The sequence below is a fragment of the Theropithecus gelada genome, chromosome 8, assembly GCF_003255815.1.
Source record: "Theropithecus gelada isolate Dixy chromosome 8, Tgel_1.0, whole genome shotgun sequence".
NCBI classification, from domain to species: Eukaryota; Metazoa; Chordata; class Mammalia; order Primates; family Cercopithecidae; genus Theropithecus; species Theropithecus gelada.
In genome coordinates this window covers 100,130,674-100,147,130 of record NC_037676.1, presented here as the reverse complement: position 1 = coordinate 100,147,130, position 16,457 = coordinate 100,130,674, and the positions used below count along the sequence as shown (strand labels likewise).

The 16,457-nt window shown below is 48.8% G+C and overlaps 2 protein-coding genes across 2 annotated transcripts in view; one reads left to right on the top strand and one right to left on the bottom strand.

The window, feature by feature from the left end:
* The window catches only part of LAPTM4B (lysosomal protein transmembrane 4 beta), a 76,465-nt gene extending 70,806 nt beyond the window's left edge, over positions 1–5,659 (bottom strand). Inside the window, 4 exon segments of the mRNA XM_025393746.1 lie at positions 4,656–4,796; positions 4,798–4,895; positions 4,898–5,035; positions 5,038–5,659. Of these exon segments, the coding sequence (XP_025249531.1) occupies positions 4,656–4,796; positions 4,798–4,895; positions 4,898–5,035; positions 5,038–5,155 (495 nt within the window). The 5' untranslated portion in view covers positions 5,156–5,659.
* A 7,084-nt stretch (positions 5,660–12,743) lies between these two features.
* LOC112630407 (X antigen family member 1) lies at positions 12,744–13,173 on the top strand. Its single transcript, XM_025394655.1, has one exon. It carries the CDS (start codon positions 12,845–12,847, stop codon positions 13,088–13,090), a length of 246 nt encoding a protein of 81 aa, XP_025250440.1. The 5' UTR covers positions 12,744–12,844; the 3' UTR covers positions 13,091–13,173.
* The last annotated feature ends 3,284 nt before the right edge of the window (positions 13,174–16,457 follow it).

Here is a 16,457-nt window from a genome sequence, read left to right as displayed (position 1 = left end):
CAATGAGAAAACATATAAAAAAGATCCACTTTACCTATCTTGCAAAACAGGAAATTACTTAAATGAGCCCTTATTGTGGACTCTTATTTACTTTTTAGGTTTTTTTTTTTTTTTTTTTTTTCTTTTTTGAGACGGAGTTTTGCTTCTGTTCCCCAAGCTGGAGTGCAATGGCACGATCTCGGCTCACTGCAACCTCCGCCTCCCGGGTTCAAGTGATTCTCCTCTCTTAGCTTCCCAAGTAGCTGGGGTTACAGGCACAACCACGCCCGGCTAATTTTTTATATTTTTAATAGAAACGGGGTTTCATCATGTTAGCCAGGACTCAAACTCCTGACCTCAGGAGATCTGCCGGACTCAGCCTCCCAAAGTGCTGTGATTACAGGCGTGAGCCACCACGCCCGGCCTGGACTCTTATTTAAATATCTGCCTTTTCTGAAAACTCTCCACTTTCTTTTATTATTATTAATTTACTTTTTTTTTTTTTTTGAGACAGTCTGTTGCCCAAGCTGGAGTGCAGTGCCGTGATCTCGGCTCACTGCAACCTCTGCCGCCCTGGTTCAAGGGATTCTCCTGCCTCTGCCTCCCCAGCAACTGGGATTACAGGTGCCTGCCACTGCGCCCAACTAATTTTGTAGTTTTAGTAGAGATGAGGTTTCACCATCTTGGCCAGGCTGGTTTTGAACTCCTGACCTCATGATCCACTCACCTCAGCCTCCCAAAGTGCTGGGATTATGGGCGTGAGCCATCCACACTCGCCCCCCCGCTTTTTTTTTTTTTTTTTTTTTGAAATAAGAGTCTTGCTGTCGGCCGGGCGCGGTGGCTCAAGCCTGTAATCCCAGCACTTTGGGAGGCCAAGGCGGGCGGATCACGAGGTCAGGAGATCGAGACCATCCTGGCTAACATGGTGAAACCCCGTCTCTACTAAAAATACAAAAAACTAGCCGGGCGTGGTGGCGGGCGCCTGTAGTCCCAGCTACTCGGAGGCTGAGGCAGGAGAATGGCCTGAACCTGGGAGGCGGAGCTTGCAGTGAGCCGAGATCGCGCCACTGCACTCCAGCCTGGGTGACACAGCGCGAGACTCCGTCTCAAAAAAAAAAACACTCTTGCCTCAGCCTCCTGAGGAGCTGGGATTACAGGCGCATGCCACTACGACAGAATAATTTTTGTATTTTTATTAGAGACGGGATCTCACCATGTTGCCCAGGCTGGTCTATAACTTCTGACCTCAAGTGATCTGCCTATCTCAGCCGCCCAAAGTGCTTACAGGTGTGAGCTTCTGTGCCAGGCCTCTTTTTTTTTTTTTTTGAGACAGAGTTTCACTCTGTCACCCAGGCTAGAGTGCAGTGGCACAATCTTGGCTCACTGCAACCTCTGCCTCCCGGGTTCAAGCAATTCTCCTGCCTCAGCCTCCCGAGTAGCTGGGATTACAGGCCTACACCACTGCGCCTGTCTAATTTGTATTTTTAGTAGAGACGAGGTTTTACCATGTTGGCCATGGTTGGTCAGGCTGGTCTCGAACTCCTGACCTCAGATTATCTGCCCGCCTCGGTCTCCCAAAATGCTGGGATTTCAAGCGTGAGCCACTGCACTTGGCCTCTTTTTTTAAGAGACAGGGCTCACTCTGGTTGCCCAGGCTGGAGTGTAGGGGTGCAATCACAGCTCACTGCAGCTTCGAACTCCTGGGACTCAAGCTGGGACTACAGGTGTGGGCCACCACACCTGGCTCATTTTTAACTCTCCACTTTCTGATAACTGACTCCATTCCATACAGATTGCTGGCTGAGAGAAGGAGTTAGGACAAACTAGGGAAGGTGCCTCGTTTTACAGTGGTCCTGCTCCCTAGTCATACAGCACTCTCTTTAAAAAGTTCACGAATGTCAAAGTTTAGGACAACCAAAGAGTGAGTTATAGAGAAACGCCACACTCTGAGACGAATTCAGGAGTCCTTTATTAGCCGGCGACCCAGAGACAGCTAGTGCTCAAAATTCTCTCCGCCCCAAAGAAGGGGCTAGATTTTCTTTTATACTTTGGTTTAGAAAGGGGAGGCGGGGGAGTCCAGTTAAAACAATCTTACAGAAGTAAAGTAGGCCAAAAGTTAAAAGGATAAATGGTTACAGGAAAGCAAACAGTTCCAGGTGCAAGGGTTTTAAATCTATCACAAGGTGATAGACGCGGGGCTTTGGGTGCTATTAACTGGGTGAATTCCTGGGAGCTGCGGATATGGCTTGCCACAGTGTCTTATCAGTTAATTGCATTCTTGGATGCGCTGGGAGTCAGCTTGCACAAGTTTAAGTCCTTGAGGAAGGAGGTGGCTAAGGGGCTGCAAGTGAAGGCGCCAAGATGGAGTCTGTCTGGCTCTCTTAGCTAAGGGAGAGTCAATTCAGATTAGAACAAGGTAGGGTATCACAAAATTATATTCAAAGGTCTGAGTGAAACTCATTACTTAAAAAAAAAAAAAATCAAATGGCTTACATTGCCTTGCGAAACGCAAAAGACTATTTATAAAGATTACCAGTACTTAAGCAAGGTTTCCCAGAAATAGGGTTTACCTAAAGCAACATTTTTATTCACATCTGCTAGAAAGCTTTCTAATTATCTTTCAAAAGGCCATTTATTTCCAAATGCTAAGACAAGCACACCAGTAACTACTTTCCACAGAGAGTGTGCTCAAACAGTAGACAAAGCATGCTGAGTACTCTTTTATCACACCAACTCTGGCTGGCTGGATTACAGCCAACAACAGGGCTCAAGTAGGATTTATCTTTCCTGTAGATCACGTAGTACATTTGCCTAATGCAATGCCCTAGATTTCACAAATTACATTCACTGATGTACTTGCAAGTCGGCAGATTTGAACATTTTCAAGGAAGGCAGACACTTGTATAAAACAGTCTGTCTTGATCATCAATAAAAGCACCAACTATTTTGAGCCACCTACTATCCTTTTGCTATAATTTTCAATTTCGGTAAATAATTTCTTGGCTTTCAGCAAAGTCGAGGTTTAGCTAATATGCTGATGTTCCATCTGTATTTACACTGCACAGTAAGAACCCACACACGCTAAATATGTTTGAAATATTTTCAAGCCAAAAATTTATATTGTGTGGCCATGATAGGCACTGACTAAAGGAAACTTGAAACTATAAATAGCACAGTGAACACCATATGCCTGGGGTGAAATGTTTTGCTTAAAATGGTACAAGGAAGGGGTTCACAGTTAAGACAAAAAGTCCATATTCTATCCAAAAATGGGCCCAATAAACAAACAAACCACACACACACATACTCCTAACTCATTAAAGAGATAATTTTTCTCGGCGGGGCGCAGTGGCTCACTCCTGCCTGTAATCTCAGTACTTTGGGAGGCCAAGGAGGGCGAATCACGAGGTCAAGAGTTCGAGACCAGCCTGACCAATATGGTGAAACCCCGTCTCTTTTTGTAAAAATACAAAAAATTAGCTGGGCATAGTGGCGGGCGCCTGTAATCCCAGCTACTCCGGAAGCTAAGGAGAATCGCTTGAACTCGGGAGGCGGAGGTTACAGTGAGCTGAGATCGTGCCACTGCACTCCAGCCCGGGCCACAGAGTGAGACTGTCTCAAAAAAAAAAAAAAAAGAAAAGAAAAAGAAAAAAAAAAACCTCACTGAAAAAAGTTACATATGCCATTTGTCTACCATTTTCAGGGCATTTCCTCGCGATGCAGTGGTATTCACTGCAAAGCAACTCGGGTCTAACTCTCCATCATGATGTCACAAAACCCAAAATGCAGTGGAATCCGACTCAGTGCTGGTGCAGTCTAGGGGTGCCAACAACCAGTGCAGTGCCGGCAGGTGCAGGGCAAGACTCCATCAGGTTTCCTCACTACCTCTGAAAATCACTGCTCCTCATACAAAAAAAGACTTTAAAAGTTCCAACCAGGAAAAAAAATGCCAGATTTGCCTGCTAAGTCTGTCAAGAAAAGGTCCCAGGACCAACTGTCCATGGGCAGGAAAAATGTGGGTGGAAAATGGCTTCCCCGGGCAGATGGAAATGCAGTAAATCCCACTCACATCCCTTCCGGAGTAAGGGCGTTAAAACATGGCTGGGGGGAGGGGGACCTATTCACAAGAGGATGCCAAGAACCCCCAACCACTTCAACTCGGGATCCGAACGTGCGACGGCGTGAAAGCGCAGGCGACCTTAGCGGAGACGCGGCCAGGGAACGAGCATTGACAAATCCGCAACCCTAACCACACAGCTGCAAAATATGCGCCGTCCCCTCCGCGACAGCCGTAGCCGTCCGCAGCCGTCGAAACACAAAGCCCACGGGTTTTAAGAAGAAAGGAAACACGTGCTCAGCAGATAAGCTCAAGAGTTTCTCGGCCCCGGGTGCGCCCTACGCGACGCCGCAGAGCTGCGCGGAAGCTGGAGACCGGCGACCCGCACCACCTGGGCGCCAAGGCTCGGGTGCGGCCCTCCACCCCGCGCCCCTGGCCTCCCCCGCTGTCGGCGCTGGCCCAGCCGGGGAAGCGCGGACGCGGCACCCAGAGAATTAAGTTTCTAATAATACAACTTTAGGCGGATAAGCGCGCCTCACCCCACCGCGAGGCCAGGCCAGAAGCCCAGCTGGGGGCGCGGAATCAACCCGGGGTCCGGCGCCGGGCGCGCCGCGCTTACCAGATACCAGACGCCGAGCAGGATGGTGCCGGTGCGGACATGGCAGCACAAGCAGCAGCTGTTGGAGTAGAACCGCGTCCAAGGCGCGACCATCTTCATCGCTCCGGGCGCAGTGGCGCGAGCGCGCGCCCAAGTTTTCAGGGAGCGTCGACCGCCTCGCCTGGGGCCTGCCGCGCCGCTGCTGACGGCTCCTCCGCCGCTCCGGCTCCCTGCCCTCTCGCCCGTGCGCCCGCCGGCCCACTCCTCGATCCCCCGAGATCTCCTAGCGTCTGCTGCGTCCGGACCCTGAGCTCCGAAGGCGGCGGCGGCGGGGGAGGGGGCGGGGCGGACTCGGCCATGTGACCTTGCCCGTGACGTCATCGCGGGCTCCAGCCAGCTGCGGGAGCAGCGAGCCCCGGGTGAATAAATCCATCAGCGTGCACCCTCGGGCGGTCTCCTAGTCGGCCATCAGTGGAGGTCCCGGCCTTCCCTTTTTCATCTGGCCATTCGTGTAACTGCATTCCGGAGTCGAGATTCTTTTAGTCTAGTTCCTTGTGGTTTTCTTCCCTTTTACTACTTTTTTTTTTTTTTTTTTTTGAGAGGGAGTCTCGCTTTTGTCGCCCAGGCTGGAGTGAAGTGGCACGATCTCCGCTCACTGCAACCTCTGCCTCCCGAGTTCAAGCGATTCTCCTGCCCAACCGCCCCAGTAGCTGGGATTACAGGCGCCTACCACCAGACCCGGCTAATTTTTTGTATTTTTAGTAGAGGTGTGGTTTCACCATGTTGGTCAGGCTGATCTGGAACTCCTGGCGTCAAATGATCCACCCGCCTCCGCCTCCCAAAGTGCTGGGATTATAGGCGTGAGCCACCGCACCTGGCCCCCTTCTACTTCTATCTTGCAGGTAATCGATACCGCTCCTATCACTCTTATCTTGCACGAGAGGAAGGAAAACTGCGCGGTGCTGTTCCAGTCAATTGCAGTACTTTGAACCACCACGGAGAGCAATTTGTCTCCGCTTCCCAGCTCAATTACTGTGGTAGTAATCTTTTCCTAGAAAATAGGATGTATGTCAAGGACATCCTTGCTGTGCTTCAGGTAGCATTTTTAATCATGAGTGCAGCTCTAAAGATTCAGCCCCAGCCTGGGCAACATGGGGAAACCCTGGCTCTACAAAAAAATACCAAAATTGGCTGGGCGCAGTGGCTCACGCCTGTAATCCCAGTGAGAGACAGGACTAGTGAATTTTCTGGTGCGACTAAGAATTCCTAAACCTAGCTGGGGAAGGTGACCGCACCCACCTTTAAACAGGGGGCTTGTAACTCAGCTCACACCCGACCAATCAGGTAGTAAAGAGGGCTCACTAAAATACCAATTAAGCTAAAAGCAGGAGGTAAAGAAATAGTCAAATCATCTAATCCGAGAGCACAGGGGGAGGGACAATGATTGGGATATAAACCCCAGGCATTCGAGCTGGGAGTGGGCAACCCCCTTTGGGTCCCCTCCCACTGTATGGGAGCTCTGTTTTCACTCTGTTAAATCTTGCAACTGCACATGCTTCTGGTCCATGTTTATTCCACTACAAGCTGAGCTTTCCCTCACTGTCCACCACTGCTGTTTGCTGCTGTCGCAGACCCGCAGTTGACTTCCACCCCTTTGGATCTGGCAGGGTGTCCCCTGCGTTTCTGATCCAGCAAGGCACCCATTGCGGCTCCAGTTTGGGCTATAGGCTCACCATTGTTCCTGTGTGGCTAAGTGCCCAGGTTCGTCCTAATGGAGCAGAACACTAGTCGCTGGTTTCCACGGTTCTCTTCTAATAGAGCTATAACACTCACTGCATGGCCCAAAGTCTCATTCCTTGAAATCTGTGAGGCCTAGAACCCCAGGTCAGAGAACAAAAGGCTTGCTGCCATCTTGGGAACTGTGAGAACAAAGACCCACCCATAACACCAGCACTTTGGGAGGCCAAAGGCGGGCGGATCACCTGAGGTCGGAAGTTTGAGACCAGACTGACCAACATGGAGAAACCCCATCTCTACTAAAAACACAAATAAAATTCGCTGGGTGTGGTGGCGCATGCCTGTAATTCCAGCTACTGGGAAGTCTGAGGCAGGAGAATCGCTTGAACCCAAGAGGCGGAGGTTGCGGTGAGCCGAGATCGCACCATTGCACTCCAGCCTGGGCAACAAGAGTGAAACTCCGTCTCAAAAAAACAAAACAAAACACAAAATTAGCTGGGCTTGGTGGCATGTGCCTGTGGTCCCAGCTACTCCAGGGGCTGAGGCGGGAGAATTACCTGAGCCAGGGAGTTCGATGCTGCAGTGAGCCGTGATTGTGCCACTACACTCCAGCCTGGGCGATGGCAGTGAGACACTTCTCAAAACAAAAAAAGAAACAGTCATCCAACCAGTTACACAAGGCCTCTGCAAGACACAACACAGTGTTAGAGATAGTGAAAGATAGTTCTATGCTTTGGAGGAGTTTATTTCCTCCCAACTCGTGTTTCATCTAGAAACGCCCTTGTCTGTGGTTAGCCTATGGACTACTGTCAAAGCCAAGAATCTGAGATAAGTTAGATTATTAGCACGGTTGAAAGTTTTATTTAGGCCGGGCGCGGTGGCTCAAGCCTGTAATCCCAGCACTTTGGGAGGCCGAGACGGGCGGATCACAAGGTCAGGAGATCGAGACCATCCTGGCTAACACGGTGAAACCCCGTCTCTACTAAAAAAATACAAAAAACTAGCCGGGCGAAGTGGCTGGCGCCTGTGGTCCCAGCTACTCGGGAGGCTGAGGCAGGAGAATGGCGTGAACCCGGGAGGCGGAGCTTGCAGTGAGCTGAGATCCGGCCACCGCACTCCAGCCTGGGCGACAGAGCCAGACTCAGTCTCAAAAAAAAAAAAAAAAAAAAAAAAAAAAGAAAGTTTTATTTCAGACATGCAGAAAAAAAAAATTGATTCAATCTAAATTTCCTAAAATCAGGCTAAATAGGAAGAAAGATACTGTTAAAACTATTCAGTTACAGATCTGGTTAGTTTTAAAAGGCTTTAAAGCTGCAACTTTCTTACTAAGTAGCTTTATCCTGGAACCAAGAGCCATCCCTACCTTGTCAAGCGTAGGCCCTTAATCAGAAATGATAAGTAACATTATTTGGGGAGTTAATCAGAAAACCAAACAAAAAGCTCCGTTTTTGTTTTGTGTTTTCTTTCTTCTTCGTCTTCTTTTTTTTTTTTCAGATGGAATTTCACTCTTGTTACCCAGGCTGCAGTGCAATGACGCGATCTGGGCTCACCACAACCTCCGCCCCCCGGGTTCAAGCAATTCTCCTGACTCAGCCTCCCAAGTAGCTGGGATTACAGGCATGCGCCATCACACCTGGCTAATTTTGTATTTTTAGTACAGACTGGTCATGTTGGTCAGGCTGGTCTCAAACTCTTGACCTCAGGTGATTCACCCGCCTCAGCCTCCCAAAGTGCTGGCATTACAGGTGTGAGCCACCTCACCCAGCCTTGTTTTGTGTTTTCACTACAAAATTCTGGTTTCTTCAAGTTGAATAATGAAGAACAACAACAAAAATTCTGGTTCCTTTCACATTGGAGATCATTTTCTCTGTGGGATCTTCCATTTAAAATTTAATTATGCCCACGGCCACTTTTTAAAATATATGTGTATATACTAGTTAAGTGCAGTAGTGACCACAGGCAAAAGAGTAGAACAAGGAGTTCCATCTGTAACTGATCATGAACAATCAATTGAGATAACTCACTACCTTCAGACAATCAGCCATTTCTTTTTTCTTTTGAGACAGAGTCACGTACTGTCACTGGGCTGGAGTGCAGTGGTGCGATCTTGGCTCACTGCAACCTCCGCCTCCCAGGTTCAAGCGATTCTCCTGCCTCAGTCTCCCAAGTAGCTGGGATTACAGGTGCCCACCATGTCCAACTAATTTTTTGTATTTTTAGTAGAGATGGGTTTTCACCATGTTGGCCAGGCTGGTCTTAAACTCCTGATCTCAGGTGATCTGGCCGCCTCGGCCTCCCAAAGTCCTGGGATTACAGGTGTGTGCCGCTGCACCCGGCCCACAGCCGCTTTTTTTTTTGTTTTGTTTTGAGACGGAGTCTCGCTCTGTCGCCCAGGATGGAGTGCAGTGGCATGATCTGGGCTCACTGCAAGCTCCGCCTCCCAGGTTCACGCCATTCTCCTGCCTCAGCCTCCTGAGTAGCTGGGACTACAGGCGCCGGCCGCCACACCCGGCTAATTTTTTGTATTTTTAGTGGAGACGGGGTCTTGCAGTGTTAGCCAGGATGGTCTCTATCTCCTGACCTCATGATCCACCTACCTTGGCCTCCCAAAGTGCTGGGATTACAGGCATGAGCCACCGCACCCGGCTATAGCCACTTTTAATATAGGACAAGCATTTGTGCTCTGAGAAAAAATGGAGACATGTGATCAGAATGGGAAATGGTATCTTGAAAGAGACTTTTTCAACAATTAAACTCCAGCAAGCTCCCATAGTTACCTTCCCTTTTTCCCTCCCCACCAGAATTTCATATTCATTAGGCAAATCAATCATTGATTAAAGGGAATTTTATATTTTAGAAATCTTACTATTCAAGATCTGAACTTACAGACAGTTGCCAAATTTCTCTAGATAAGAAAATAGCCGGGCGCGGTGGCTCAAGCCTGTAATCCCAGCACTTTGGGAGGCCGAGACGGGCGGATCACGAGGTCAGGAGATCGAGACCATCCTGGCTAACACGGTGAAACCCCGTCTCTACTAAAAAATTACAAAAAAAAACTAGCCGGGCGAGGCGGCGGGCGCCTGTAGTCCCAGCTACTCGGGAGGCTGAGGCAGGAGAATGGCGTGAACCCGGGAGGCGGAGCTTGCAGTGAGCCGAGATCCGGCCACTGCACTCCAGCCTGGGTGACAGAGCAAGACTCCGTCTCAAAAAAAAAAAAAAAAAAAAAAAAAAAAAAAGAAAATAAAGAATAGAGGGAACCTAACTGGAGAACAAAACAAAGAAGAGAGAAAAATGCCTTTGCGGTTAAAGTTTATTAAATAAAGCTTAGTGTCAATGTCTTTGGAGTTGTACTTGTTTGAGTGCAAGAGAGTATGGGAACTGGCTTCCGAAGGACAAATGAAACTGCCTTTGCAAAATTATAACTAAGGAAATTATGACAAGTGAAAGACATCAGATCTAACCAACTCTATCTTGCCTCTAATCTCTGAACTGTCCTTGTCCATTCCTGGGCATAGGCCGAACTAGCCTTAGGAAGGAATTTAGTTTATAGTTTAAATAATGGCCCCTCCCAAAAGCTAAACTGTCCTTGTGAAATGAATAAAAGGCCACCAGCCACCAAGTTAGAATGAGAGGGGCTGGAATTCTAAGTATTACCAGCCATTGTACTGGAGGTTGTAAGATTCGCAACTTCCACAATTATTCTTAAAGGTAACATCAGTGTTGAGAACCTAAGATCCGCCTTTTGAGATGTCTTTTTAGGTTTCTGCATTTCTAACAACCGGATGGCCCCACCTGGACCTGCCAACCAGTTCTGTGCCTCCGACCCAGGAACTGACTCAGCATAAGAGAACATCTTCCACTTCCTCTGATTTCATCCCCGAGCCAACCAATCAGCACTCCAGATTCACTGGCCGCCCCTCCCTACCCACCAAATTATTCTTTAAAACCCTGATAAAGGCCGGTCGCGGTGGGTTACTCCTGTAATCCCAGCACTTTGGGAGGCCGATGCGGGTGGATCACCCGAGGTCAGGAGTTTGAGACCAACATAACCAGCATGGCGAAACCCCGTCTCTACTAATAATACAAAAATTAGCGTGGCGTGGTGGCGGGCACCTGTAATCCTGGCTACTTGGGAGGCTGAGCCATGAGAATAGCTTGAACCCGGGAGGCGAAGGTTGCAGTGAGCCGAGATCACACCGCTGCACTCCAGCCTGGGGAACAGGGCGAGGACTCCGTCTCAAAACAAACAAACAAAAACAAACGCTGATCTTCCACCAGCCTTCCACGCAACCAGTTCTGCATGTATTATTCTTTATTGCAATTCTCCTGTTTTGATAAATCGGCTCTGACTAGGCAGCGGGCAAGGTGAACCCCTTGAGCAGTTACACTGAGGCTTCGCAAGGAACTTAGTCACAGTTGGGTTATTCTTTTCATTTTTTTGTGGAGCGGGGTGGGCGGTATTATTTTCAAACAACCACATATTTAACTGACATACTGATTGCAATAGTAGAGTTATTTAGAAAAGTCACCTGGTTGGCTGGGTGTGGTGGCTCACACCTGTAATCCCAGCACTTTGGGAGGCAGAGGTGGGCGATCACACGGTTAGAAGATTAAGACCATCCTGACCAACATGGTGAAACCCCATCTCTACCAAAAATACAAAAAAATTAGCCGGGCGTGGCAGCGCGTGCCTGTAGTCCCAGCTACAGGTGACACAGAGAGACTCTGTCTCAAAAAAAAAAAAAAGTCACATGGTTTTAGGCCCGGCACAGTGGCTCACACCTGTAATCCCAACACTTTGGGAGGCCAAGGCAGGTGGATCACCTGAGGTCTGGAGTTCGAGACCAGCCTTACCAACATGGAGAAACCCCATCTCTACTAAAAAAAAAAAATACAAAAAATTAGCGTGGTGGCACATGCCTGTAATCCCAGCTACTCGGGAGGCTGAGGCAGGAGAATCACTTGAACCCAGGAGGCGGAGGTTGCAATGAACCGAGATCAAGCCATTGCACTCCAGCCTGGGCAGCAAGAGCAAACTCCGTCTCAAAAAAAATAAAAGAAAAGAAAGAAAAGTCACCTGGTTTTCTGTTTGTTTGTTTGTTTTGAGAAGGAGTCTTGCACTGTCACCAGGCTGGCGTGCAGTGGTGCACTTGATCTCGGCTCACCACAATCTCCGCCTCCCAGGTTCAAGTGATCCCTCCTGGGTTCAAATGATTCTGCCTCAGCCTCCCAAGTAGCTGGGATTACAGGCAAGCACCACCACACCCAGCTAATTTTTGTATTTTTAGTAGAGACAGGGTTTTACCATGTTGGCCAGGATGGTCTCGATATCTCGACCTCTTGATCTGCCCGCCTTGGCCTCCCAAAGTGCTGGGATTACAGGCATGAGCCACCATGGCCGGCCTGTTTGTTTTGAGAGACAGGGTCTCATTATGTTGCCTAGGCTGCTCTCAAGCTCCTGCTCTCAAGTGATCCTCCTTCCTCAGCTCCCCAAGGTCTTAGGATTATAGACGTGAGCCACTCTGCCTGGCACCACACTGTTCCTTTACTGCCAGAACTAAGGATGACAGCCCCCATAACCTTGGTAAGGTTTCTTTTTTTTTTTTTTTTTTTTTTGAGACGGAGTCTCGCTCTGTCGCCCAGGCTGGAGTGCAGTGGCCAGATCTCAGCTCACTGCAAGCTCCGCCTCCTGGGTTCACACCATTCTCCTGCCTCAGCCTCCCGAGTAGCTGGGACTACAGGCGCCCGCCACCTCGCCTGGCTAGTTTTTTGTATTTTTTAGTAGAGACGGAGTTTCACCGGGTTAGCCAGGATGGTCTCGATCTCCTGACCTCATGATCCGCCCGTCTGGGCCTCCCAAAGTGCTGGGATTACAGGCTTGAGCCACCGCGCCCGGCCTGGTAAGGTTTCTTACAGTTCACTCGCACCTTCTCCTTCATTCTTCACTGGGGCCTTCCTTACCAGATTTTAAACACTTCTCACTTTTAGGACTTTAGGACTTGCAGCCTCTTTGTCACCCAGGCTTGTCTTTTTTCTTTTCTTTTTTTTTTTCTTTGAGACAGGGTCTCCCTGTGTCTCCCAGGCTGGAGTGCAGTGGTGTGATCTCGGCTCACTGCAGCCTCCATCTCCCGGTTTCAAGCAATTTTCCTGCCTCAGCCTCCTGAGTAGCTGGGTTTACAAGTGTGTGTCACCACGGCCCAGCTAATTGTTTGTGTTTTTCATAGAAATGGGGCCAGGCGCAGTGGCTCACGTCTGTAATCCCAGCATTTTGGGAGGCTGAGGCGGGCAGATCACCTGAGGTGGGGAGTTTGAGACCAGCCTGACCAACATGGAGACACCGTCTCTACTAAAAATACAAAAAAATTAGAGTGTGGGGAACGCGGCGGAGCTGTGAGTGGGCAACTCCGGTCCCTGAGGTCTGGATTCTTTCTTTCCTACTGAGACACAGCGGAGCCAATCCCAGGAGCCCAGTAATGGAGAGGCCCAAGAAGAAGAACCAGCAGCTGAAAGTCGGGATCCTACACCTGTTCAGGAGACAGAAGAAGATCAGGATAGAGCTGAGATCCAAGTGCGTGACATGGAAGGTGATCTGCAAGAGCTGCGTCAGTCAAAGACCGGGGTTAAATCTGGATTTGGGTGCTGGCGTCAAGGTGAAGATTATACCCAAGGAAGAACACTGTAAAATGCCAGAAACAGGTGAAGGGCAACCACAAGTTTAAATGAAGACAAGCTGCAATGACGCAAACTGGTTTTATATTAGATATTTGACTTAAACTATCTCAATAAAGTTTTGCAGCTTTCACCAAAAAAAAAAAAAAAAAAATTAGCCAGGCATAGTAGTGTATGCCTGTAATCCCAGCTACTTGGGAGACTGAGGCAGGAGAATTGCTGGAAACTCGGAGCCAGAGGTTGCAGTGAGCCGAGATCGTGCCACTGCACTCCAGCCTGGGCAACAGAGCAAGACTCTGTTTCAAAAAAAATATAGAGACGGAGTTTTGCTCTGTTGGCCAGGCTGGTCTTGAACTCCTGGCCTCAAGTGATCCTCCCACCTCAGCCTCCCAAAGTGTCTGAAGTCACCACGCCCAGCCTCCCTCATCTTCTTATACTCCAATTTTTCTCTCTCCTTAACCTTCTTCTGAGTTCAGCTATTTCCCAGCTATTTGTTAGGGAACGTTTTTTCTTTTTCTTTTTCTTTTTTTTTTTTTTTTTTTCTTTTCTGTTTTTGAGAGTGGGTCTCATTCTGTCGTCCAGGCTGGAGTGCAGTGGTGTGATCTTGGTTCACTGCAGCCTCCACCTCCTGGGTTCAAGTGATTCTCATGCCTCAGCCTCCCCAGTAGATGAGATTACAGGTGCCTGCCACCACATCTGGCTAATTTTTATATTTTTAGTAGAGATGGAGTTTACCATGTTGCCCAGGTTGGTCTCGAACCCCTGATCTCAGGTGATCCACCCGCCTTGGTCTCCCAAAGTGCTGGGATTACAGGCGTGAGCCACCGTGCCCGGCTGGTGAACGTTTTTTCTTTCCACTAGATAAAGCCACCCTTTCAAATCTCTTCTTCTCTATGGCCAATTGCATTTCAGTCTCTCTGTTAGAAATTCAAATTACCCAATATTAATTTGAGTGCCCACTATGGACAAAACATAAAGACATAAAGGCCGGAAAGATTAGTAACGTTTTGTTCCTGCTCTCAAAGCAGACCACTGAGGCTGGACCCAGTGGCTCAAACCTACAATCCCAGCACTTTCAGGGGCCAAGATGAGAAGATTGCTTGAGCCCAGGAATTCAAGACCAGCCTGGGCAACAAAGCAAACCCTGTCTGTACAAAAATTTTAAAAATTAGCCAGGCATGGTGGTGCATGCCTGTGGTCCCAGCTACTCAAGAGACTAAGGCAGGAGGATCACTTGAGCCCAGGAGGGCAAGGTTACAGTGAGCTGTGATCACGCCACTGGATGACAGAATGAGACCATCTCAAAAAAAAAAAAAAAAAAAAAGTGGACCATCTAACCTAGTGGCACAAGTCACTGTGATGTAAGTCAGCATGTATGATGTATATCATTAAAAATAAAACATTTTTTAAAAAGGCTGGGCGAGGTGGCTCACACCTGTAATCCCAGCACTTTGGAAGGCCGAGGCGGGTGGATCAGCTGAGGTTGGGACTTTGAGACTAGCCTGACCAACATAGAGAAACCCTGTCTCTATTAAAAATAGAAAATTAGCTGGGCGTGGTGGCACATGCCTGTAATCCCAGCTATTCAGGAAGCTGAGGCAGGAGAATCACTTGAACCGGGAGGTGGAGGTTGCGGTGAGCCGAGATCGCGCCATTGCACTCCAGCATAGGCAACAAGAGCGAAATTCCGTCTAAAAAAATAAAAAAGTAACAAAACAAAACAAACCACTAGGAAAGCAGGAAGAGATTAATTACAATTGTGGGGAGTTCTTATTTTAGTTGGGTCTTGCGAAGGGTGAATATACCACAAAAGGTGAAGGAAGAGACACGTGCCTCAGGAATTGGATTGGACCGGAAAGTCCTTTGGGGGTGGGAAGGTTTCATTTGAACTACCTCCATAACCTAGGCAAGGGTCTATCTCAAGAGAGACCTCAGGAACCCTCTAAAGGCTGAGAAATTCAGAGCTACATGTAGGTAGTTTTCCTGGAAAGGAAAACCTAGATGTGTTAGAAAAGAAATTCATGTACCTATGCACATGGTGCTGTTGAACGTGTGTGTGTGTGTGGTTTTTTGTTTTTGTTTTTTTTTTTTTTGAGACAGAGTCTTACTCTGTCACCCAGGCTGGAGTGCAGTAGTGCAATCTCGGTTCACTGCAACCTCTGCCTCCCAGGTTCAAGCAATTCTCCCACATCAGCCTCCTGAGTAGCTGAGATTACAGGCGTGCGCCACCATGCCCCACTAATTTGGTATTTTCTGTAGAGCCAGGGTTTCGCCATGTTTCCCAGGCTTGTCTTGAACTCTTGGGCTCGGGCTATCTGTTCACCTCAGCCTCCCAAAGTGCTGGGATTGTAGGAGTGAGCCACCGCTCCCGGCCCATATCTTAGTTTGGGGTAGATCAGAGAGGGCCTCCCAGAAATGGTGACATCTAAGTTCACACTTACAGGATAAGGTGAAATTGGCCAGGTAAAGAGAAGCAGAGGACTACCCAGGGCAGGATGGAAACAGGACGCACATGGGATGGGCAGCTGGCAGGCCTGCAGGGTCACAAACAGCAAGGAGCACAGTAACTGAGGGTTCACATTGGAAAGAAAAAGGGACAGAGCTGAGAGAGGTAAGGGTAAGGAACTTTCAGGGGTGTCAGTGTGTTGGGGGGTAGGTAACAGAAGGTAAAAAGCTTGTTTTTTGAGATGGAGTCTCACTCTGTTGCCCAGGCTGGAGTGCAGTGGCATGATCTCAGCTCCACTGCAACCTCCACCCGCTGGCTTCAAGCAATTCTCTGTCTCAGCCTCCTGAGTAGCTGGGATTACAGGCGCGTGCCACCATGTCCAGCTAATTTTTGAATTTTTAGTAGAGATGGGGTTTCACCATGTTGGTCAGGCTGATCTCGAACTCCTGACCTTGTGATCTGCCTGCCTTGGCCTCCCAAAGTGCTGGGATTACAGGCGTGAGCTACTGCACCCGGCCCTGTTTGGAGTATATTTCCTGAGGAAAGTGGGGAGCTATGAAACTACTGGAGGTTTCATAACTAAAATCCACATGACTTGATAAATTCACGTCACAGGAGGCTTAAGGTACGTACCAAAGAGGCAGGATTGGCCACATAATTTGTGGGATCCAGTGCAAAAGGAAATTTTGAGGCCTATTTTTGAAAAAGTATTGGCCGGGCGCGGTGGCTCAAGCCTGTAATCCCAGCACTTTGGGAGGCCGAGACGGGCGGATCACGAGGTCAGGAGATCGAGACCATCCTGGCTAACACGGTGAAACACCGTCTCTACTAAGAAATACAAAAAAAAAAAACTAGCCGGGCGAGGTGGCAGGCGCCTGTAGTCCCAGCTACTCGGGAGGCTGAGGCAGGAGAATGGCGTGAACCCGGGAGGCGGAGCTTGCAGTGAGCTGAGATCCGGCCACTGCACTCCA

What these genes read in the sequence shown, in the direction of transcription:
- LOC112630407 (XM_025394655.1), top strand. Translation starts at nt 12,845, where the DNA reads ATGGAGAGGCCCAAGAAGAAGAACCAGCAGCTGAAAGTCGGGATCCTA.